The sequence below is a fragment of the Canis lupus genome, chromosome 14 (assembly GCF_048164855.1).
Source record: "Canis lupus baileyi chromosome 14, mCanLup2.hap1, whole genome shotgun sequence".
Taxonomy (NCBI): Eukaryota; Metazoa; Chordata; class Mammalia; order Carnivora; family Canidae; genus Canis; species Canis lupus.
This window is the reverse complement of record NC_132851.1, coordinates 64,258,401-64,283,028: the sequence shown is the minus strand read 5'-3', so window position 1 is coordinate 64,283,028 and position 24,628 is coordinate 64,258,401. Positions and strand designations below refer to the sequence as shown.

Sequence of the window (24,628 nt, the reverse complement as noted above, 5' to 3'; positions counted from 1 at the left end):
GCACAAGATCTAACAACTATTTCAGAGCTGCTTAATTTAGAGTGACTGGTGGGGAGTTGGTGGCTCAAAGGGTGCTACTCAGAATACATCCTGAGTTCTAAATAACCAGCAGAAAAACAGAGCATTTTAGTCAGTATGTTTATAGATGTCCTTCTGAAAAAATGAATATTAATTTCTTTAAAATATTTTATTTTAAAGATTTGATTTATTTATTTGAGAGAAAGAGAGAGAGAGCATGCCTGCACAAGCAGAAGGGAGAGGTAGAGGAAGAAGCAGACTCCCTACTGAGCAGGGATCCAATCGGGACTTAATCCCAGTATCCTGGGATCATGACCTGAGCCAAAGGCAGACGCTTAACTGACTGAGCCACCGAGGTGCCCCTCTTCCAGACATTTTAAATGCAGGAAATAGAATGTGCTTTTTAGGTTAAATTTAACCAGCATTTATGTATGACCTTTGATGTGTAAAGTGCTCTGTTGGAAACAGATGGCATAGACATAGACCATACCAAGTAGGAGTTACTGATCTTATCTTTGAGACTCATGTCCAAATTAATTAGGTAAACAATATCTCTTAAATTCCCAATGGAGACTCTTTTAATAATGCAAATGGTAATTAATTTTAATCTTTGTCATTTAAGGTATTTTAATTTCATATTTACTTAAATCAACTGCAAAATAATCCTTTCCTTACGATGGAGACAGGTCTTTTGTGGAAACACTTTGTGAATCAAACCATTTGCCTACTGCTTCTTGTCTGCCAGCAGACAACAAAATCAGTGAATTAAAAAGTAAGATTTCAGTGGGGACACCAGGGCAAGTTATGATGAATTCCCTTGGGAATGTATTTTCATAATTGTGATTTTATTTATATCTAGTAAAATTATTCCAAAACGAGAGTTACTTAATGATAGCTTGCAAAGAGCAGTATGCTTTCTAGAGGCCATTTGAATAATGCTGTGTTTTATCTGGCTATGCCATAAAAACTTCACAAACCTAGTTATGGAAAGCTCTTAATATATTTCAGTCGTTAGAAATGTTTCTTGAGGTCAGGTGCTAAATAAGCAGGGATTTAGTAAAGAAAAGCTACTTAAATATAAATGTTAGGATATGGTGGAACTGCTTAAATGTCTACTGTTTTATAAAGTAATTTTGAAAAAGATTGATTCTTACCCATTCTAACATTTTATAAAATGCTTTTATTCTGATTCTTCATATGTACCTCTGAATTAATGTCTTTAACACTAAATCAGTGTTTTGGGTCATTAGCACAGTTTTCCTTTTTCTTTTTTTTTAATTTTTTAATTTTTTTAAATTTTTATTTATGATAGTCACACAGAGAGAGAGAGAGAGAGAGAGGCAGAGACATAGGCAGAGGGAGAAGCAGGCTCCATGCACCGGGAGCCCGACATGGGATTCGATCCCGGGTCTCCAGGATCGCACCCTGGGCCAAAGGCAGGCGCTAAACCGCTGTGCCACTCAGGGATCCCATTAGCACAGTTTTCCAAAGTTCATCTTCCATTCAATTTAAGATGTGGAAGATAAAGTACTCTCATAGCTGTATATGATGATTGTATTTCAAGCCACAGACACCTATACCTTTAAGAATTGGAGTTTTCAGTTTTCTTCTATGTAGCTGTTTTTGACCTCCACAATGAAATCATTTACTGGTAGTTTTTTTTTTTAATTGGCCTTTAGTGATAGCTGGGTGGCTCAATTGGGTAAGTGTCCGACTCTTGATTTTTGTTTATCATGATCTCAGGGCCGTGAGATTGAGTGCTATATTGGGCTCCACACTAGTGTAGAGTCTGTTTAAGATTCTCTCTCTCTTTCTCTATCTCCCTCTGCCTCTACCCCCCATCTCTCTCTCTCTCTCTAAAAAAAATAATAAATTTTTTAGAAAGTGGCCTTTAAGAAGTTTCTTTATAATAATATCTAGCATTTAGAATTGAAGACCAGGAATACATTTTTAATCTTGTTACTTTTCTTTGCTTGAAAAAGATTGGCATGTGAATTTTATACATACTTTACTTATATCCTAGATATAGATACTATCCTTAGATTCAGGTAAAACTAGCAGGTAGAGAAAAGTATATGTTGTAATAGACAGCAATGATCTTTTTTGGTAATTTATCAAATATTGTACATATATACTTATATCAGTTTGAGTGAGCAGGTCTCCAGTGTTCTAATGTTATTTGTGCTCACTATTGTTTGATGTGTCAAGAGTATTCTTTTCTGTTGGATCTCACTCAACCGTGGAAATTATTCATTTAGCAAATATTTTGAGTACCTATCCTGTTCTTGGAGTTTGGGTTACCTAAGTGACAGAAACATAATAATTTTTGCCATCTTGAGATATTGTATTAGGACTTTGGTACTGAAATAGTGAAATGGGAGCCATTGGACGGTTTTAAATAAAAGAATGATAAAACCTGATTTACATTTTAAAGAGAATTGGAATACTTGGAAATCTGACCTTTAATTTTTATTTGAGCTTGATTAAGATGTAGATATTTTTCTATATATATACATATACAAAAATTGCATATATGTGAAATTTGAGATAGGGTTCAATCATTTGGGTAACAGTAGTCTCTTTGAGTGTGCTGCCCTCTGTAAAGTATTATCTTTGATCTGTGGAACAAATGAGAAGATAAAGCTAATAAGGGCAAGACTCTATACTTGCCTCTGAGGGAAAAAAAGATCCTGGGGGAAGAAGAGTTTTCTTTTCTTGGAGATAAAGAAGAGAAACAGAAAGATAATATTTTAAGATAGGCTTAATTGAGGTATCTGTAGTGTATCCAGAAAGATATACCCAGTAGTTTAGATAATACAGAACTGAAGCTCAGCAGAGAAGTCTGTTTGGGAGAAAAAAATATTTCAAAGTTATCAGTAGAATAGGTTGTTAAATAAAAGGCTGAAGATGGAATGGAGGGAACATATCAGTATTTGAATGACTTGGCCAAGGAAGAGAAGCTCCAGAAGGACCTGACCAGAAAAAGCTTTGAAAAACAAAACAAAAAAATGAATATACTTTAGATGATGGGCACATTTAATAGTGAACTGGACAGGAAAAAATGATCCATAATAGAACAGATAGACTGAATGAAAGGTGAAAGTTAGGCCTTAGAATGCAGTTAAATACAGATTTAATAGAGAATAATAAAAAATGATAGAATTAGAGAGGCTACATAGTAATAAAATGTAAAACTTCAGAGTTAGATAAAGATAAAAGTGTTCAACCATGAGAATAGGTTCTCATTTTTTAGTAGCTTATCTTTAAGATACTTTCCTCCTCCAAAAAAATTTTAGGATTTTTGGAATGGAGCATTCATATTTTTTTCTCTTTATTGAATTTAAAGTAAATATTGATATCAGCAGTCTTTTTTTTAAAAATTGACTTTTAACTTCCTTCTTAAATTTGATGTATATTGAATAGTAAAATCTGGGAATTAATAATTTTTTCCTGATTTTTTTTTTAATTTTTTTATTTATTTATGATAGTTACACAGAGAGAGAGAGAGAGAGAGAGAGGCGCAGAGACACAGGCAGAGGGAGAAGCAGGCTCCATGCACCGGGAGCCTGATGTGGGATTCGATCCCGGGTCTCCAGGATCGCGCCCTGGGCCAAAGGCAGGCGCCAAACCGCTGCGCCACCCAGGGATCCCTCCTGATTTTTTTATGGTAATATACACATAACAAAATTTACCATTTTAACCATTTGTAAGCATATGATTTTGGTACAGTATGCCTTTTTGTCAATGAACTTTATATTAACTTTAGTTAAAATTTCTATGAACTTCAAAAATATTTTTATTTTGGTTAAAAATGTTCTTTGAGGGGTGCCTGGGTGGCTCAGTTGGTTGAACGTCCAACTTTTGATTTCAGGGTCATGAGTTCAAGCCCCACATTGGGCTCCAAAAAAACAAAAGAAAGTTCTTTGACCATAAGAGAATTAAACTAAAATAAAAAATAGATCTCTGGAAAATCCCCAAGTATTTGGAAATTAAACAATAATCTTAAAAGTAATACATGGTTCAAGGAGAAGCCACATGAAGAATTAGAAAATATTTTGAATTGAATGAAGTATATCTGAATTTGTGGTATGCAGCTAAACCAGTGCTTAGAGGGAAATTTAAATGCTTGCTTTAAAAAAAAAAAAAGTTTTCAAATCCGTGATCTAAAAGTTCTGCATTAAGAAACTATAAAAAGAAGAACATATTAGAGCAGGCAAAATATTAGTAAAGATAAAAATAGAAATCAATGAAATTGAAAACAAAAATAATGAAAATAAAACTGAAAGTTGATTCTTTCAAAGAATCATTAAAACTGATAAAGTTTTTATCAGACTGAGGGGGAAGGAGAGAGAGAGACAGACACACAGGTTACCCATATCAGCAGTTAAAAAAAAGTATATCACCACAAATTCCACCCTTATACATTGGAAGAATAAGGATATTCTGTTATGGATAACTTTGCCAACAAATTTAACTGAAATGAAATGGACAAATTCTGTGAAAAACACAGTCTACAACTTTCACTCAAAAATAAATAACCTAAATATTACATCTAAGAGAAATATATTTTTTTAAAGATTTTATTTATTTATTCATAGAGATGCAGAGAGAGAGAGAGAGGCAGAGACGAGGCAGAGGGAAAAGCAGGCTCCATGCAGGGAGTCCAATGTGGGACTCCATTCCGGGCCTCCAGGATCACACTCTGGGCTGAAGGCCGTGCTAAACCGCTGAGCCACCTGGGCTGCCCGGCACCTTTTCTCAATAGAAAAAATGTAGTCTTCTCAATGAATGGTGCTGAAACATTTGTATGTCTTTTTATGGGAGGAACTTCAATTCATGCCTTACACTTTATAGAAAAATTAACTTGAATTGGATCATAAGCCTAGGTATAAAAGAACAATAAAACTTATGGAAGAGAACATAAAAAATCTTTGTGACATTGGATCAGGCCAAACTATTTTAGATAGGGCACAAAAAATACAAACATAAAAGAAAAAATTGTAATTTGGATTATATCAAATTTAAAAAGCTTTGTTCTTCAGAATATACTGAAAAGAAACTGAAAAGATAAACTACCAGCTTGCACAAAGTATTCGCAAACCGTATGTATGTCTGATAAAGGATTTGTGTTAAGAATATGTTAAGAGTTTTCATGACTCAATAATGAGAAAACAACTAAGCAAAAAGTGGGGAAAATGTTCTTAACAGATCTTTTATTGAAGAAATACACTGATGGCAAAAAAGAGGGAAGGTGATCAGTATCATCAGCCATTAAGGAATTGCATTGTGAAGTCATAGAATGGTTTTATCCTAGTAGAATAGAGAGGAGGAATAAAAGAAAGGAAAAAAAAAAAACTGAAGATACCAGACACTAGTGAGAAGCCAGAGCAACTAGAGCTCATACATTGCAGATGGAAAAGTAAAATGCTGCTGTCATTTGGAAAAGTCTGTTAGTTTCTGGAGGATCCCTGGGTGGCTCAGCGGTTTAGTGCCTGCCTTGGGTTCAGGGTGTTATCCTGGAGTCCCGGGATCGAGTCCCACATCGGGCTCCCTGCAGGGAGCCTGCTTCGTCCTCTGCTGTGTCTCTGCCCTCCTCCCCCATGAGTAAATAAATAAATAAAATATTATTTAAAAATCTGAACAATGTATAAAAAAGTCTGTTAGTTTCTTATAAATGTAAATATACAGTTGTCATATGACAGCCATCTCATGTATTTACCCAAGGGAAATTAAAACATGCTTATTATGTAAGGTCTTGTACTCAGATTCATTAACTGGGGAGTATCTAAACAAATCGCGATACATCCTGATGATGGAGTACTATCCGCTAATAAAAAGGAATGAACTACTGATGCATCCTATAGCACCAGTGAATCTCAAAGACATTATGCATTTGTGAAAGTTGCAATCAGAAGTCTGGATGATTCCATTTCATTTTCAGAAAAAAAAAATCTAAAAGTAACAGAGAATGTCATGTTTGCTAGTGGCAGAGGGTAGTGGTAGGGAGTTGTCTACAAAGGGACAAGAGAAATTTTTGAGTGATAAATAATTATCTTGATTGTGTTGGTAATGGCATAACTATGAATTTGTCAAAATTCATAGGTTTGTACAACTAAAAAAGTGATTTTTATTCTAAATTATATATACTTCAATAAACCTGACTTTCAAAACAGTTTAATTTGTTACAGAAGGAAAATTAATGAAGGAAGAGTATATATTTTTCTGATTTATTGTGCTTCTTTTGAGAAACAAGCAGTTGCTTTAACTGATACTTACTATGACTTGATTTTGCTAGGTCTTCAGTCATTTAAAAATAATTAGGTTGCATATGCATACTTCAAACTAAATTACATAAACTAGCAAGTTAATTCTGTGTATCTAAAAATATTACAGATTTTTATGATAGCTCTTTTGGAATTTTGTTAGAAATACGGAAATGATTAGATTTTTTCCTGATAGTTTAAAGATCTGAAATTTTTTTTTAAATTCTTTCCTAAAATCATACCTTAGAAAACTATGTGGTCTTTTTTTCTTTTAAGGTAAGCAATATAGAAGTACAAGTAAAAAGGTAAATTCTCTCATTGATACCACTCTTCAGTTACCACTGTTAATAACTTGGGTTTCTACATATGGAAATATTTTGTTTGTATTCTTGCACTTGCATGCATTTTGGTTTTAAATCAATTTAAACGGATACTTTCTATGTTTGCTTTTCTGTGGCTTGTATTTTTCACCTAATGTAATGTAGGTTTCTTTCTGGATTAATATAAAATTTGTTCAGTAAGTATTTTTAAGTACTTAATGTTTAAGGCTAGCAATGAAAAAAATAGGGTCCTTGCCCAAGCAACTGATGTTCAAATAAGAAGATAATAAACAAATTGGAGGAAAATGTTACTATTGGTAAGTTTCATGAAGGTAATTAGTGAAGGCTAAAAAGATGAAAAGTGGTGGGACAGAATGAGCAGACAAGTGCATTAGACAGTTGTGGTATAGGGTGTTATATCTAGATCTGTTTTATTCTGCAGATAGGTATTTACTATTTCATAATATAGTTTATCTTAACCATTCTGTTTTGGGTATGTGGATTACTGATAGTTGTTTTCTGTTATAATCAATACTGTGATGAATATCCTTGGATGTATTTTTTTGCTTATTTATACAAGTATTTCTGTAACTGAATTCTTAAAAGGAAAATTGTATTTTTAAAATCTTAATTATACATTCTGCCAAATTACCCTCTAAAACATTAGACATTCTCTGTCAGTAGTTGAAAAATGCCTCATTTTAACTTGTATTCACCTGAATCCCAATGAAATTTAGCATATTTACTGGTCATTTGTTATTTCGCCCATAAATTGCCTACTCCTAGGATTTTACCCATTGTGGGGTTTGTCTTTTCCTTACTGAGATTTTAGAATTTCTTTATAATTCTGTTTATACTATATACACATCATATTTTGTGATATTTTCTCTTAATCTGTACTTGTCTTACTTTATGGAATCTTTAGATTTTTCATTTTTCTACTGTCAAAATCTATCACTCTTTCTTTCCTAGCTTTTAGGTTTTGTGTCTTTTCCAGAAAACCTTCTTATATTAGTGAAGTCTCATTTTTTTCCCTATGACTTCTTTAGGTTTATATTTCTGGTAGATTTTAATTCATCTGGAATTTTTATATAAGTATATATATTTTTTTTTTTTCCTGTGGTAGGGATCTGTTTTGTCCAATTTCCTAACCATTTTCCCAAAATAATTTATTGAACAATATGTCTTTTTTCCCCACTGACTTGAAGTATCATCTCTATGTGTTTTCTGGATTTAATACTCCATTGTTTTAATTATTTTCATTTTACATTTAACATCTGATAGGGCACCCCTCCCCATTGTCTTTTTTTCAAAAAAATTTTGGCAATTTCTGTGTATTTTCTCTTCCAGATGAACTTTAGAATCAACATGTCAAGTTCCATTAAAAATCCCTCTGGGATTTTGATTGGAAGTGCATTGAATTTACAGATTAATTTGGGGAGAATTGACATCTTTACACTATTGAATCTTCCCATCCAGGAACATGGTATGCCTCTCCATTTCTTCAGGTGTTCTTTTATGTCCTTTAGTAAAGTTTTACGGTTTTTTTTTCATGTAGGTCTTAGACTTCTCTTGTTAGGTTTATTCCTAGGTATTTTGTAGTTTTGTTGTTATTGTGAATTACATCTTTCCTTCCAGTTTACATGTTGTTTTTCAATTGGTTATTGCTAATATGTAGGAAATCTACTGATTTTTGTGTGTTGATCTTACCATTTACTTAGTTTTCAGTGGATTGCTAATATCTAGGAAATCTACTGATTTTTGTGTGTTGATCTTACCATTTACTTAGTTTTCAGTGGATTTTCTTGAAATTTCCAGAAGGATGATTATGCTTTCTGCAAATGATGGCATTTTGTTGTTTCCTTTTTTTCTGTATTATATGTCTCTAGGGGATTTTTTGTTTGTTTGTTTTATTGGTCATATTGCATTGGTTAGGTTTCCAGATCTGTTTACTACTAGCTCTGATTTGGGCATCTTTCCTGATTTAATCCTTCTAATTTTTAAACTTTAACGTTTATATGTGGCTTAGATTTCTGGAAAGCGTATTATCTGGAACAAAAGTTTCCTTCTTGATTTAACAAGTATTTTCATGGTAATGAATATTGCATTTTATTATGTGTTCTTGTTAAGAGGATACATGATCTTTTTACTTCTAAATTTTAATGTAGTGAATTACATTAATACATCTACCTGCTACTGGTTATGATGTTTATCATTTTTAACAGTTATTTTGCAAGTATTTATTTGGATATTGCATTATGCCGGGAACTTTGCCACACACTGGTGATAGTGCTAAATCTGAATGGCTTCTGTCTTTAATTGGAGAAGAGATAATAAACAGATACCCAAGAACAAGATAATTTTAGGCTGTGATGATATTGTGGAGGAAATAAAATTAGTGGTGTGGTAGAGAGATGAGTAGAGTATTTCTTTGATAGTACAATCTGAGAAGGTAAAATGTAAATTAAGACCTGAAGAATGAAAGCTTTGGAAAAAGCATTCTAGGCAAGGAAGATCACTATTTCTGTATGTACAAATAATTGTATTTCTCAGTACTTTCTTTATTCCTTTTCTTGTATATGTTGTATGATACTCTATACAACTGCTGAATTTTCTTTTCTAATGATGTGTTTCGTTAAGATTTTGTTTAGTTATTTTGCTTTTCCTGTTCAGGTTTGCTACTAGGGTAATTTATGCTTATGAGCTAGGGAGTCTCCCATCTTTTTTCTGGGCTTCGTAAATAATATAATAATGATTTGTTCCTTGTAAAAGATAGATCTATGACTACCCTTAAGATTTCTTCTGTTAATACATTCTGTTTCTACCGTTTCTTGAAACCCATCCATTTTGTTTAGACTTTTCCTATTACTTGACTTAAAATTTGGCTTAGTTTTCTGATTTTAATGACTCATGTTTTTTTCTCTCATTTTCTATAATCAGACTTGTCAAGGGCTTGTCTCTTTCATGCTAGACTTCCCCATGAAGCAGTTACTGGCTTTATTAATTACTTCTGTATCTCTTCTCAATTTCTTCATTTCATTATTATAAATTATATTGATATATTTTGACTTGGATTTTATTTTTGAAGATTTTTGTTTTATGTATTTTTAATCTAAAGCTCTAAAATTTTCTTTAAGGACAAGTATGGCCAAATTTCATAGGAAATTTCATATGCTTACAATTTTAATTTAATTTTCCCTGTTTTCTGAGAGTAAATTAGTAGGCTTTTTTTTTCTTTTTAAATTTCTAAGTATTATTTTATTGTTAAATTTTAGTTTCTCTTAGCTTTATTGACCAAGAATATAACTTGTATTTTTTTTTAATCTTTTGAGATTTTTCTTTGTTTTAAAGTATGGTCAGGCTTTTGTTTGCTGTAAAAGACTATTCTCTGTTCATGATATACCTTACTATTTTGATATATAAGTATAGTTTATGAATGAATCTATTTCTGAATCCTCCATATCCTTGTGTAATCTACTTGCTCTCCTCATTTTCTGGCATAGGTATGTGAAATGTTTCCAGCTAAGTTGTGTGAATTTTCCAGGTGCTTTTATTTCCAGTATTTTTACTTTATATATTTCATTGTTATATTGTTAGGTATATAAAATTTTACACATTCTGGTTATTAAATCTATTATCATGATAAAAATACCTTTTTCTCAAGGTATTTTCTCAAGATATTTCTCAAGACTTTTTGCCTTGAGTTCCGTGACTGGTATTAAATAGCACCCTTGACCACGTTTGCTTTTTCATGCTTCTGTTTTTAGCCTTATGACTAAAAATTTTAGGTCTTCTGTTATGATAGAGTATAGTAGAAGGGGTTCTTTTTCTTTTTCTTTTTTTTTTAATTTTAAATCTTAATCTGTGTGCCATTTTTTCAAATAAGAGTAGTTTTCCTACTTGCTTTTATAGTAACTTGGTTTTTTGGTCTTTCTTTGGTCATTTTACTAACTTTGGAGGTTATTGTGAAGATGTCTTTTCCTATTGTTATCACTGCCCTCTGCTGCCCCCACCTACCGCCCCTTGTCTTTAGCTGAATTTATTGAATTTTCTTTGCTTCCTAGCCACTTTAAAAACTATGTGTTTTATTTCTCTTTTTCAGCAGGCATTGAATTGAAGTGAACCGTTTCTTTAACTAGTTGATTTCCTTGCTGAACATAGGCTTATAGCATTATATTATTCAATCTTGGCTTTCCTGTTTTTTAAACTGATATTTTAGTAATATGTTTATGTTATAATATGTTTTTACTTTTCTAACTTAAGGAATCATTTATTAACAACTACTTGAGATGATACAGATAGGGTTGTATTATACTAGTTTCTTTTCCAGCTGCTTTTCCAAGGCTATCCTTTTCTTGGATTCATCCTTTTCTTGGATTCATTTTTGTTGTGAAGGCCTACATCCTCTAAATTCAGAAATATTTGTGGTCTTTAAAATCCTTAATTTGCTTACTTATCTAAAATTATTTTATTCTACCATTTAGAATTTTACTTTCAAAATAATTGTACTTTAGAATTTTAGTTGTACAGTTGTCTTCTAGCATCTTAGAGTATATTGGGGAATCTGATATCAATCTGATTTTTAATTCTCTTATTAACTGCTCACATTACAAACTTTCTACACTTTATGTCCTTGGAATGCTCAAATTCCACCAAGTTATGACTCTATATTTGTATCTGAGAATGAGTTTTGTATATCTGCATATTCATTTTAAAGCTATCTCATAGGAATCATTTTATTCTGAGCTGTTTTTATGATAATTGATGAATAATGGTAAATCTAGAAACAGGTTACATTTGTAATTTATCATATTATTGATAGCTAGAGTTTGGGTAAATCTTTTTAAATCTGTAACCTTAATTCTGTTATAGAAAAACCACTTACAAACTCTAGATGTGGCAATTCCATACAATTTTACTTACTTTAAACATTCATAATTTGTTCCCTTTATAAAGTTTATAATTAATGTTAAAATTTTTATATTGAATGATAATTTCACACTGAGTTGTTATAGGCAGATAAGTACTTTGAAGCTTAAGAAAAAAGGCATATTTTGTATTAACTGTGAGAACAGTGCCATGTTAACCATTGTTTTGCTGGTTTTTAACACATTCCTACATCTTAATTAAAAGTTATTGGATGAGTAGATGAGTATGAATGAAGGAATGCAGAAATAAATCAGTAGATTTTTTTGAAAGCTGAATTTACTTTTAATCAGGTTCAGTTTAGTTGAACCTCAGGATACTGACACCATGAGGATTCATATACCTCAGGATACTGACACCATGAGGATTCATATTATTAATTGATATTCTTTTTACAAGAAAACTTTAAGTGGCTTTTATTTTATGTTATTTTATTTCACTGTTAGATTACTGTTCAGTTGGACTGTACTGAAGGTTTTATTTTAATAGTACAGAAAAACTATATCCAAATGTATTAATTTTGGAGTACTTTACTTTTTTAAGAATTATAACATGTTAGCTAAAATTTACCCTATTTAAGACTACAGAAAATATGGATCAAAGAAATTTTATTAGGTTTTGGGCTAAGGTACAAAAGCGAAGAAACTATTATTTCTTTGAATTAGATTTACATAGCCTGTTCTGAATATCACTGAATAAGTGACAATACTTAAGTTATGTAATTCAGTCCATGGTGATGACCTCAACTCAGATCATTCTAATGAAACTTTATTTTTGGTAGGTGAAACAGTATAAGTTATGATCTGTGTCTTTAAAACCCACTGTTTGTCATTGAAATGATAAAGTTGGTCATAAAAATCAAATACTGACATTTACTAAATATAAAAATCATACACAATATAAAAAGTTTATCATAAACATTGTTTTGGAGGGATTGTTCTGCATTGACTGGATTAAGACATCTTCAAATTTTAAGTATGATGTATTTTGAAGATACTCTGTTTTCCTGGAGCAAGTGTGAGAATTCTTTATTATTCTAAAAAACATTTGTAATATAATCATGACCTAGATTATATTTTCTTGAAATATATAGTATCAACTTGAAATTCAGATTACCAGCTTTAAGTTGAATGATAAATGGACAGGGTAATTTTCAGAACAACAAAAGGAGGAACTAGTGAATAGGGATGGGATGTAAGATGGGGAATGTTAAAGGTCAAGAAGTCCAAATTCTGGAGTGGCTAGCATTCTCATTTTTTAAAGTATGCTTATCTTCAGAGACTGACTCTTTTTTCTCATCCTTACCTTCCATAATCTTTCATTTGATGTGTTGAAGTAAGTAAGTTACAAATTGATTCTTTGTCTCTGTTGTCACATATGTATAAAACCATCTTTCACATGATCTCTAATTGTGTTTCCAAAAATTGACTGTTGATGGAGTCTGAGGGCTGTTGATTATACATCCCACTCTTGATTTTGGCTCCAGTCTTGATCTAGGGGTTATGAGTTCAAGCCTGGAGTTGGGCTCCACACCCCTACCCCTCACCCTTGTACTCCTGCATCTTTCTCTCAAATTAAAAAAAAAAAAAAAAAAAAAACCCTGATTATTTAGCTTAATACTTAAGTCCTTCAGTAACCTACCATATAAATTCTGAGCTCAGCACAATATTGAAAGGCCATATCTTTCTTAAAAGCATTATTCTATTTACCATTCTCATTCAGAATTGTTTTTTTCCTTTTTCTATACAATCACTCTATTAGGTCTATTTAGTACTGTTTCTCAGTCTTCTTTGGTATAGTTAGTTCTTCACACATAGGGTTGCCTTTCCATATTGTATATTTGTAGAAGGCATTAATTATAATAAAATCATTTTTGTATTTCCTTTCTTCCTTGGCTGCCCTACTGCTTCTTGCACATTGTATGTTATTGGTAGTGAATATTTTTAAGTTGAATATTGTTAAATTTACTAAATATTGTTAAATTTGTAAATATTTGATGTCTCAATCAGAATATACTATATCCTTTGAAATAAATGCCAGTTTATTACAAGATGGACTGCTCTTTAATAAATACAGCAGTGATAATTTATGTTTTGATAGGGAGTTAGTTTGAAATGTGATGCTGATGTTCACAGTTGGCCCAGACGGCCCTAAGTTTCTAAACTTTTATATGACTTTGTGTTTTACTATAGAAGGTTTGGAAGTACAATTAATGGCATAAGCATTTCCTTTAGCCATGACCTTTGTTAAAAGACCTTGGTTTTCATTGTTGATTGTGTTAAGTTTATTTTGGGAAGAAAGTAAAAGAATTTTAATTACTTTGTTAATCTGAATAAATAGTATTACTGTTAAATAATGATTTTTTTTAAACAAAAGCAACCTCTGTAGAAAAACATCACCTGTAATCCTTAAAAACCAAAAAGATTTAACTTGCACAAAAGCAGATAAAGTATGATAAAGCCACTATAAATCTTTTTCTCAGATTCAACATTATCAAGAATTTGCCACACAACTTTGTTTTCCTGAAATATTTTATGGCACATTTATGACTCTATTACTATATATGGCAGTATGCATCTCTAAAAGAAAAGAGCATTTTCATACCTAACCAGAATAATTCCTTTATACTATCTAAAACCCAGTTCATATTCAAATTTCTTCACTTGTCTTAAAAATTTCATGTAAGGTCTATATAATTTTGCTAGTTATGTCTTTGGTGTCTCTTTAATTTAGAGCAGTTCTTCCCTTTTACTCTTTTTTTTTAAAAATATATTCTACATTTTAGTTATGTCTGTTTTATCCTATTTAACTTTGTGGTTCTCAATTTATCACCCTCCAGGGTCTTTTGTTCATTTCTATTTTTTCTCCAAGGGGATATTTGGCAATGTTAGGAGGTTTTTTGGTGTCACAACCTGTGAAGAGTTGCTACTGGCTCTAGTGGGTAGAGGCCAGGGATGCTGCTAAACATCTCAAATATACAGGGCAGCCCACAACCAAGAAATTATCCAATCCGAAATGTCAGTAGTGCTAAGATTGAGAAACACTGATTTAAATTGTTCCTAATACTTGCCTTATTAATTTTTATAAACTGGAAATTATTTCTAAGGGCTCTGTTAGGTTATTTTCAGAGCAACAAGAATACTTCATAGACATACTATGTATTTTATTCTGCATAATTCAGAGGCTTCAGTGTTTATTAATTAATTAATTTATTTATTTACTTATTTATTGGACAGTAGGTTCAAACATGTCCCTAAATATAGAGTTTGAAGTCATCTTTTTTAGAGCAGAGTGGGGAAAAAAAAAAAAAAAAAAAAAAAACTTTTTATTCCAGCATGGAATCTTCTAGTAGAAAGGATATTGAACTAATTAATTAAATAACTAGTCTCCTTAATACTAGATTTTTAGAAACCTACTATTTAAATAACAGACCTGTCCTTCTGTTTTCTCATCTGTAACAATGAACTGAAGCTGGTGATTTCTAAGGTCCTTGCATTTTGATGGTTCTTTATATTAGAAAAGAATTTGATGTGCAAGCACCATTTCACAAAATACCCATCTAGTGAAAACAATACTTCCAATATAGTCTAATTATAACTTGCTATGCTTTGAATTAGTGATAACGTTGATAGGTTATTTTCCTTAAGGATTACATTTAATAAGGACATACCTTTCCCTCTTTATCTCTCTTTTCATGGAAATTATTTTTACATTTCATTTAAAGAAAACATTTCAGAATATTTATGTGAATTTTTTTATTCTCACCATTTTTAATGTTCTAGAACTTCGCTGTGGTTCAAAATGAAATTCTTTTTTCTGTACAAATGTAATAAAAATGACTATGGTTTCAAGGGGAAAACACATTTTAGGATTTAATCTGAATTATCTTAGCTCAGGACATGGTAGAGCAGGATATGCTCGTAACTTAGTTGGCCTATGAATAAAAGATTATTTTTGTATTTTTATGAGTACATGTCCTTATGTTGGTCTCTCTTCATTTGTCCTATAATGTAGTACAAGAATCTTTCCAGTTGGGGAAAGAGGAATTGGTGTTAATTAGGAAGTTCTCTTCTACTTCCTCTTCCTTACAGCTTTTTTCCCCCTCCCTTTACCTTCTACACTTTTTACCCCATAATAATGTTTATTTATACACATACTTTGGCTGTCTTATTAAAGAAGTAAGTTCCTAGATAGTAGAGTTGATTTTACACACTCTGTATCTCCACTACTAGCAAACTGTAATATCTCTTGTATAAGGACTGTTTGCCAATGATGGGCATTTTGCCTTACCTGCCACTTAGTATTGTTCTGTTACTTAATGTATGATTTTTCACTATCTGTAAGATATACCTTTAAATTTATGTTTTATAACTACCTCTCCCTTCCCCAAACACACTGTGTAGCCTTTTAGAATCTGAAAAGATAGAATCTCCAAACCATCTTTTATTTACTGCATCTGAACCCATAATGGTACCTAGGTCTTTAGATCCTCCCAGTGTCCTTGAAATTAATTTCTTCATTAATATTAAACTGGGGGTGGAGGAGATAGAAATCCATTCTTGTTCTTTTCTTTCATCCCAACACCTTTTTAAAAAAACTGTATAGAATTTCATAGTCATTTGAATTTAACTGTTTTTAACTTACCAGGATTTTTACAAAGTAAGAATAGTGGATAACTTTTGTGGAAAAGTTTGAAATCAATTAAGAAAACATATTCCTGTAATTAATATCCCTCATGAAGAGATCGAGGTGCATTTTTCTTAATAAATTTTCATCAAGCTCAGTTAGGATACAGTGTGGCATGGGGGGACTTTATGTCGGAAAACCACTTTTGATTGAAATTTAATACCTCTTGTGATGTAACTTCTAACTTTCTAGCCTTTCCTACAGTACATACTCTGTTCTAGTAAAAGAAATATGCTTGTCTACCAGTGCCACATCCTTTCTTCTATTGTCTTACATAAATTAATTTGGTCAAAACTCTTCATATTTATCTTTCTGTATGCAGTGTTGTCCTTGAACAGTTTTAAATACCTCTGATGTATACTTTTGACTCGGCACTTAACCATGCCTTGCTCTTAGAGATATTTTGTTTTCTAAAACTCTAGTCTGAAATATTATTTAATTTTTCATTTATTTTGCCTGTGTACCTTTGTTTTCTTTCTTTTGTTGTCTCCCATTGGATTGGAAAACTGTAGATATTTTCACAGGGAAAATTTCACCGGGAAGCAACTTTTTCTTTAAAAAGACTCATCTTTTGGACTTTTGTTGGAAGATAAGAAGACATGGTTTTTATTTTACTATAATTTTGAATCACAGCTTGCTATTGCCAACTCATGTCCCAAAGGTTTACTTATTTTTTGAAGATGTATTTATTTCTTTGAGAGAGAGAGAAAATGAGAGCAGGGGAAGGGACAAAGGGAGAGGGAGAGAAGCAGACTCCCCACTAAGCTCACTGAGCCCAAGGTGAGGCTCAGTCTCCCTAACCAGAAACCATGACCTGAGCTGAAACTATGGTCAGACACTCAACTGACTCAACCACCGGGGCGCCCTCTTCTTCTTTAAGATTTATTTATTCCAGAGGTATACTTCTTAAAGTATGAGACGTATGCTACTACCTTAAAGGACAACTTAAAACTAAAAAGAATATATTCTTGTGTTTTTCCCCTAACTCCGTCATTTTAACAGTTGTTATTGATGAGTTAAAGTTAATATACTGCAAAATTTTGTGAAATTTTTCAAATATTTACAGATTATTTTTAGAGGATTCAGTGTCTATTTGTATTTAAAATATTAGAAATCTGAAATTACGTTGAACTATGCTAGTGCAATGGAAATTTGGAGAGAAACCTATTATTTCCTCCCACATTTAACATTCAGTATTAAATACGTGTTGGTTATTAAATATGTGTTGGTTAAATACAGCAGTTGTTCCTAGGTACTAGATAAGGTACTAGATAAGCGACTTTCAAAGATGAAATGGCTCAAAATTTCTGATAATACTTAAATATTTATTCCTTAAGGTTTTTTTTTTATTATATTTAGATACTGGGTATGAGCATAGTGTTCTAGGTTAATAATTTTATATCTATTTTAGTTATTAGTGTTAGAAGTACTTAGATTTGTGAAATAAATTTCATCTAAAATAGTGATAGTTTATATAATAATTATCAACTTTTTATCAAGCAAACAGGAAAGAATATATCTTCATATTTATTTGTAAGTAGCACCATAATAAGGGATATCACAATAAAACTTTTCCCTGTGTCTTAGGTGTTTGCTATGTTCTAATTCTTTAAATATTTTTTTAATTGAATCTGGTTTATGTTACTATATTACTGGTTCTCAATGAATGGTCCACATGCCCCTCAGGGTCCCAGAGACCATTTCAGGATATCCAAGGGGTCAAAACCAATTCACCACAATACTGAGATGTTATTTGCTTCTTTTATTGTGTTGATATTTGCACTGATGATACAAAAACAATGGTAGGTAAAACTGCTGGCCCCATAATCAAGGCCAGGGCACCAAATTGTACTAGTGTCATTGTATTCTTCAATTCTGCAGTCTCATGATTAAAAAAAAAAAAAAAAAAAAAAAAAGCCAACTTCACCTTAGGAATAATCTTGATAAATAAATATTAATATTATGAAGTCCCCACTTTAAAATACATGTCCTTTTAATATTACCGTGTGTGACAAAATGGAAAGTACATGGAAAGCATCTCTGGTTCTTTTTGTGGGTTTTTTTTTTTTTTTTTTTTTTTTGAGATGCAAGGTGAATTAGCCATTCTTTTTTTTTCCTTTCACGAAATGTTAGTTACTAGAAAATATACCTGACATACACACTATACTTATCAAACTTGAATATTTGGCAAATGTTCTCATCAGAAACGATGTAAATGAGCTTGTCATTTTAAGAAAAATGATTGGCTGTATTTGTTGCCAATGATAAAATTAAGCTTTCAAGCACAAATTAGAATTTTAATTTTGTATTTGCCTGAGTACTTAAAAACTTCTGTGATGAAACCAGTGGTGACATGAACAAATGTGATTTTTTGATACTGTAGTTTGATTTCTTAATATTGTAAATATTAATAAATTTAACCCTTATCTGAAGTTCTTGAGAGCACAGTACTTTATAAGTGTATAAAAAGGGTCCTGAGAGCAAAACAATTAAGAATAGCTGATTTAGGTCATCTAGTAATGACAGAGGTTTCAGAGTGTAATCATTACACTCATTGCTCCCCCGTCTCACCCTCATCCCACCAAATTAAAATAAAAAAAATACATAATTTCAGTTAAAAAAAAGAGGGATGACTATGTTGCATATGAGTAGCACTTTTTTAAATTCTCCTACAAATGTAATTTTCTCCTTTACATAGTGGGCTTATCTATTGCATTGACTTCATTTAGAACTGCATTGTATTTATCATGATATGTGCATTAAAATATTTTTTTTCTTTCCTCTTTCTTTTTCTTCTGTTTACTTCTCTTACCATTTTCCCTTTCTCCTTTCATTTCATTCCTCCCTTCCTTCCTTTTTTTTTTTTTTTTGTATTTGTTTTCTAGGTGGAGTCTTTCATTTTGGATCAGGATGATTTGGAAAATCCAATGCTGGAAACGGCTTCCAAGTTGCTCTTGTCAGGTACTGCTGATGGTGCAGACCTCAGGACTGTAGATCCAGAAACACAAGCTAGACTAGAAGCTTTACTAGAAGCTGCAGGTAAATCTGTTGACCTTACATATGTAATTAGACTATCTAATTTTCTGAAGTTACATATACATCTAATAAAGACTACTGTGATTAGGGGCTCCTGGCTGGCTCAGTTGTTAGAGCATACAACTTGATCTCGGTCGGGGTCATATGTTCCAGCCCAACATTGGGTATAGAGTTTACTCAAATAACAAAAAAACTGTGATTATGAATGTAGGAACTTGGGCATTTAGTATAATACTATTCATAGAGGTTAATGGATTGCTTTCTAGAGAATTACATAGAGTATTTCATTAAAGCATATTTTCATTACCCAAGTAAAATCCACATATTACTGTCAACCTTACGAAGAGAGATTTCTCATATAGTTGATTTTCTTTAGTCCCACATTCCATATTTGTGAATATGCCTACTTGATAATGTGTATGCATACCCTAAAATTAGTACTTTTTTCTCAGTCTTTCATAGAAATGCACAGAATGGTGAAAAATTTGAATTGTCCTACACACTTGTTCCCTGCTGAATGAAATAAAGTGAAGCTCTATCATTTTGTTTTAGCTCTCATAATGTAAACGAGTGCCCCTTTCCCAGTCTACTAAGAGCCAATTTTTCACATTTTTGTGTCTTTTGTTGGTGATTTCATTGTTTATAATGGTCCCCAGGTAAAATGTGAAAGTGCTGTCTAGTGTTCCTACACATGAGAAGGTAGTGATGTGCCTTGTGGAAAAAGTACGTATGTTAGATAAGCTTCTTCAGCATGGGTTAGAGTGCTGTTAACCCTGAGTTCAATGTTAATAAATCAATATATTAAATAAGGTCATCTTTAAACAAAAACATACATAAGATGGTATTTGGTTAATGCAAATGTTGTGTGACCAGAGGCTCAGGAACCTAGACCTCTTTTTTTTCTAGGAGCAATGGTTCGGTATTCATTAATTCAGTGTTTCCAGTGACTTTATAGAATGTAATTACCATGAATCATGAGAATTGACTGCATATAATTTCCCCTCTTTTTTCATAGACTAGGTCTTGAAACCTTATAAAGTGAATCATTGTATTTTTGTAAAGTGTGGATCATTATTATGCTATATACATATACTATAATAAATATATTAAGACATAATATACATATAGTATAATAAATATATTAAGACATAATATATACATAAATATATATTTATGTATATATTATGGACATAAATATATTAAGAATATTAATTGATCATTCTTTTAGCACCCTGATTTGTTACATAGTGCAAATATCATGCATGTAAACTGCTACTTTATTATAGCATAAAACCAACCTACTACTATTGGGTAATCCTTTCAATAAATATCTTGTAACACCAGCATCTAAATATTTGAAGGACTCGTTAAATGTGATTTCTATCCTGAATAAAATTCTAGAATGGATTTTTAAAGGAATCTTGACCAAATACAAATGAAAACATAGTAAGGTAGATGCAATGTTCTATCCTTGAGTATAGAAAACTATTTGTACCAAATAGTAGATACAGAATTTAGCATTTGCCAGAATCTGGTATTGCTGTAGAAGTTTATGTGAGAGAAATGAGGATTTTTGAAAATGTATCCTAAGAGGAAAAGAATGCTTTTCCTGAAGATGAGAAAACTCAGGTTGAATATAAGAGGGATATTTGTTTTTGTGCCCCCAAGAGGTGGAACCAGGTTAAAAATTGCTACATGAAAGTAGACTTCAACTGAAAGTTACTTTTGGAGGTAGAGTTCCTTTTCACAAGATGCTAGTAGTTGCCCCATTTTCTCATTTCTGTGTTTATTCCCATTTTTTTTTCTGTTTTCTCTACAGTAGGTAACAAAGTAGCCTCCCTGCTCCCTCCCTCCTTTCCTTATCTTTTTGTCACTTCTCTTTCTCCTTTCTTTTTTAAATGAAAAATGTTGCATACAAGTAGAGGGAATACCCATCATCCAGCTTTAATAGCCATCAATCATGTATGGGCAATCTTGTTTCTTCTTTACTTGTTACTACCCAGCTGATGCCCCACCCCCCAAGTTAAAGTAAACTAAGCATTTTATAATTTCATATATAAATACTCCAGTATAAGGGCACATGGGTGGCTCAGTCACTTGAGTGTCTAACTCTTGATTTCAGCTCAGGACATGATCTCAGGGTCCTGAGATCAAGCCCTGCGTGGGGCTCTGCATTCAGTCAGCTTGTCCCTCTCCTGCTCCACCCCCAGCCCCCCAGCCTCCCAGCCCCCCAGCCAGTCTGGTGTGTATGCTCTATCAAATAAATAAATAACATACATACATACATATATACATACATACATACCGATATATTTCAAATTAAGAACTATTTTTTAAAGATGTATATTCTTTTTTAGATGAGAGAGAGTGAGCACGTGAGCAAGTGCATGGTGGGGAGGGGCAGAGGAAGAGAGAAAAATGAAACTTAAGTCTTACAGAGGGCTTGATCTCTCCACCCAGATAGAGATCATGACCTGACTGGAAATCAAGAATTGGTTGCTTAACCAACTGTACGACTCAGGCATCCCAAGAACTTTAAAAAAATAAACATAACCATAATACCATTGCATAGCAAATAATAACAATAATAATAATAATTCCTTAATATTGTCAAATATCCTGTCAGTGTTTAAATTTCCCCAATTTTATTTCATAATGGTCTTTTTTGAAAGGTCATTTTTATTTATCTTTTTTTAGAGAGAGAGGGAGGGATGGGGGAGAGAGAGAGAGAGAAAGGGGGGAGACAGAGGGTGAGGGAAAGAGAGAATCTTAAGCAGGTTCCATGCCCTGGGGCTTGATCTCACCATCTTGAGATTATGACCTGTGGTGAAATTGAGAATAGGTTGCTTAACTGACTGAGCCACTCAAGCACCCCATAATGGTCTTTTTGTAGTGAGTTTATTTGAACTAGGATCCATAAAAGTTTCACATTTATTAAGTTTTTAATTTTTTAAGGATATTTATTTATTTTAGAGAAAATGTGGAGGGGAGGGGAAGGGGCAGAGGGAGAGAATCTTCAAGAAGACTTCCCGCTGAGCCAGTGCCTCCTTGGGGCTTGATTTCACTACCCATGAGATCATGACCTGAGCTGAAACCAAGAGTCTGATACTTAACTGATTGAGCCACTCAGACACCCCTAAGTTTTTAATTTTAATTCCAGTAGTTAACATTACAGTATCATATATTAGTTTCAGATGTACAATATAGTGATTCAGCAGTTCTGTACATATTCATGCTCATCATGATAAGTGTATTCTTTAATCCTCATCACCTATTTCATATTTACATATTTCTATATGTAAGTTTGACATTTTTCATCTTAATTATTAGTGTGTCTTTTAATCATAAGTTTCCTTCTTTTTCCCCCACTTGTTGAAGAAATTGATTCATTTGTTCCCACTTTATCAGTTTGGCTGGTTGCACCCCTCTGTATTTCCTGTAAATCAGAATTCAGACCCAGATAATGGCCAGAGTCAGATTCATTTTGTTTTTGGCAAGAATAGTCAGTCACTCATGGTATATATATTTCCTGTGCATCACGGAACTACTCTGACAGTTTCTCTTTCTGTGGTGTTGAGACTGATCATGGTTTAAGTATCCTGAGAAAGGACGCTTGAGAAGTAAAAGTTTTTGATACTATCTGAAAATACCTTTGATACTATCCTCATACTTGATAGTTTGACCAGGTATAGAATTCTAGCTTAAAAATCTCTTTTAGACTATTGAAATTATTTCTCCATTATTTCCTAATTTCTGGTGTTTGCAGTTCAGAAAGTTAACACCACACTTATTTATAGTAGTCTCTCATCTTTGCAGCTTTTCCTTTCTCATCCTTCTCCATAGCATTAGAATTTGGGGCATTTTTGGGCAGCCCCGGTGGCTCAGCGGTTTAGCTCCGCCTTTCACCCAGGGCGCAATCCTGGAGACCCAGGATCGAGTCCCATGTCAGGCTCCCTGCATGGAGTCTGCTTCTCCCTCTGTCTGTTTCTCTCTCTCTCTCTCTCTCTCTCTCTCTCTAATAAATAAAAAATCTTTTTTAAAAAAAGAATTTGGGGCATTTTAAAATTTTGCTCACATTTTGAATATTTTTGGCTGTCCTTTACATTTCAGATTTTCTTCAAATGTCTAGTGAATCCTGGCTTTTTTTGTAGTCAGCAATGTTATAAAAAGCTAAAATGGAAGGTATATGTGCATGTTTTATTGCATGTTTTGTTTATATATTATAAATTATAAACATTATATAATTAGTTTCCAATTTTTTATAAACATAGGACATGATACAGCATCTACTTACTATCACTTGGGTTTTGTAAAGACATTTGGGCACAGTGTGTGGCTAGATTCTCTTGCCCAGGGTCTCATGGGCTGAAATCAAAGTATCTGGTGAGTTTAGTTCTCATCTGTAGGGTGTAAGAGAAAATCTGCTTTCAGGTTTATTTAGTTGGTAACAGAATTCAGTTCTTTGGAGTTACAGGACTGAGATCCTGATTTCTTATGGACTGTCAGCTTGGGCTGCTTTTACCTTTTTGAGGTTGCCCACATTCATTGGCATGTGGCCCCCTCTGTCTCTAAGCCAGCACAGTAGAATTCTAATGCTTTGAATCTCTAACTTCCTTTTCTCCAGTTAGCCAAATAAATCTAAGTTTTTCATAGTCTCATGTGATAAGGTCAAGCCCACCCAGATAATAGTACTGTCTTCAGGTCACTTGAACCATATAATGTAACCAAATTGTAGGGATAAAAGCTATTTAATTCCTGATCCCAAGGATTATATAGAGTGAGTACAACAGAGCTGGGTAAACTTGGTAACATTTTAGAATTCCTTAAGTACACGGATTGTGTAGAGAACTTACTTTCTTTGAGAACTCTCCAAATGTCAGTGTCTCAGTCTTTTCTCTGGGGCTTTTCAATTTCTTGAGAGACCTATATACCAGTCTTTGTCCAGTGAGTGATAAACCTATGGTTTGGGAGCTTAGAGTGGGAGGGGGTTAAGGATATCCCTGTTTATCATGCATACATTCATTTAATACTCATTTCCCTTTCGTATATCATCTCTCTCTCATCAGTATCCAATGACTACTAATCCTGGGTCTTTCTGGTTTGGTGTCTATAGAAAGTAATCATCTGGCTGTGCAGTTTGGGAATGGAGTCTTCAAGTATCTGACTGCTCCTCACAGATGTTCAGCTAGTCTCTCTGTTTTCTGACCCAAACTTCACCCCTATATCTGGTACCTATAATTTCTGAGCCCTTTTGGGCTGATCACCCTGTTTCTCTTTGATATCTGTATTTCTCTTTGTTCTGCTAAGTCAGTTGCATCTCTTCTTTACTTTGTCTTCATAAATAGGAATTAAGTTGAGTAAGTTCTAAGAGGAAAAAAG

The 24,628-nt window shown here is 32.7% G+C and overlaps 1 protein-coding gene across 7 annotated transcripts in view; it reads left to right on the top strand.

The window, feature by feature from the left end:
- The window catches only part of ANKRD17 (ankyrin repeat domain 17), a 152,987-nt gene that overhangs the window by 55,935 nt on the left and 72,424 nt on the right, over nucleotides 1-24,628 (top strand). For 6 of the 7 annotated variants that reach the window (XM_072775352.1, XM_072775351.1, XM_072775355.1 and 3 more), the window contains exon 2: nucleotides 19,099-19,252. In XM_072775352.1, the coding sequence (XP_072631453.1) occupies nucleotides 19,099-19,252 (154 nt within the window). Of the gene's footprint in view, nucleotides 1-8,069; nucleotides 8,088-19,098; nucleotides 19,253-24,628 lie in introns of those variants that run through there. The other variant, XM_072775354.1, reaches the window with a different exon arrangement.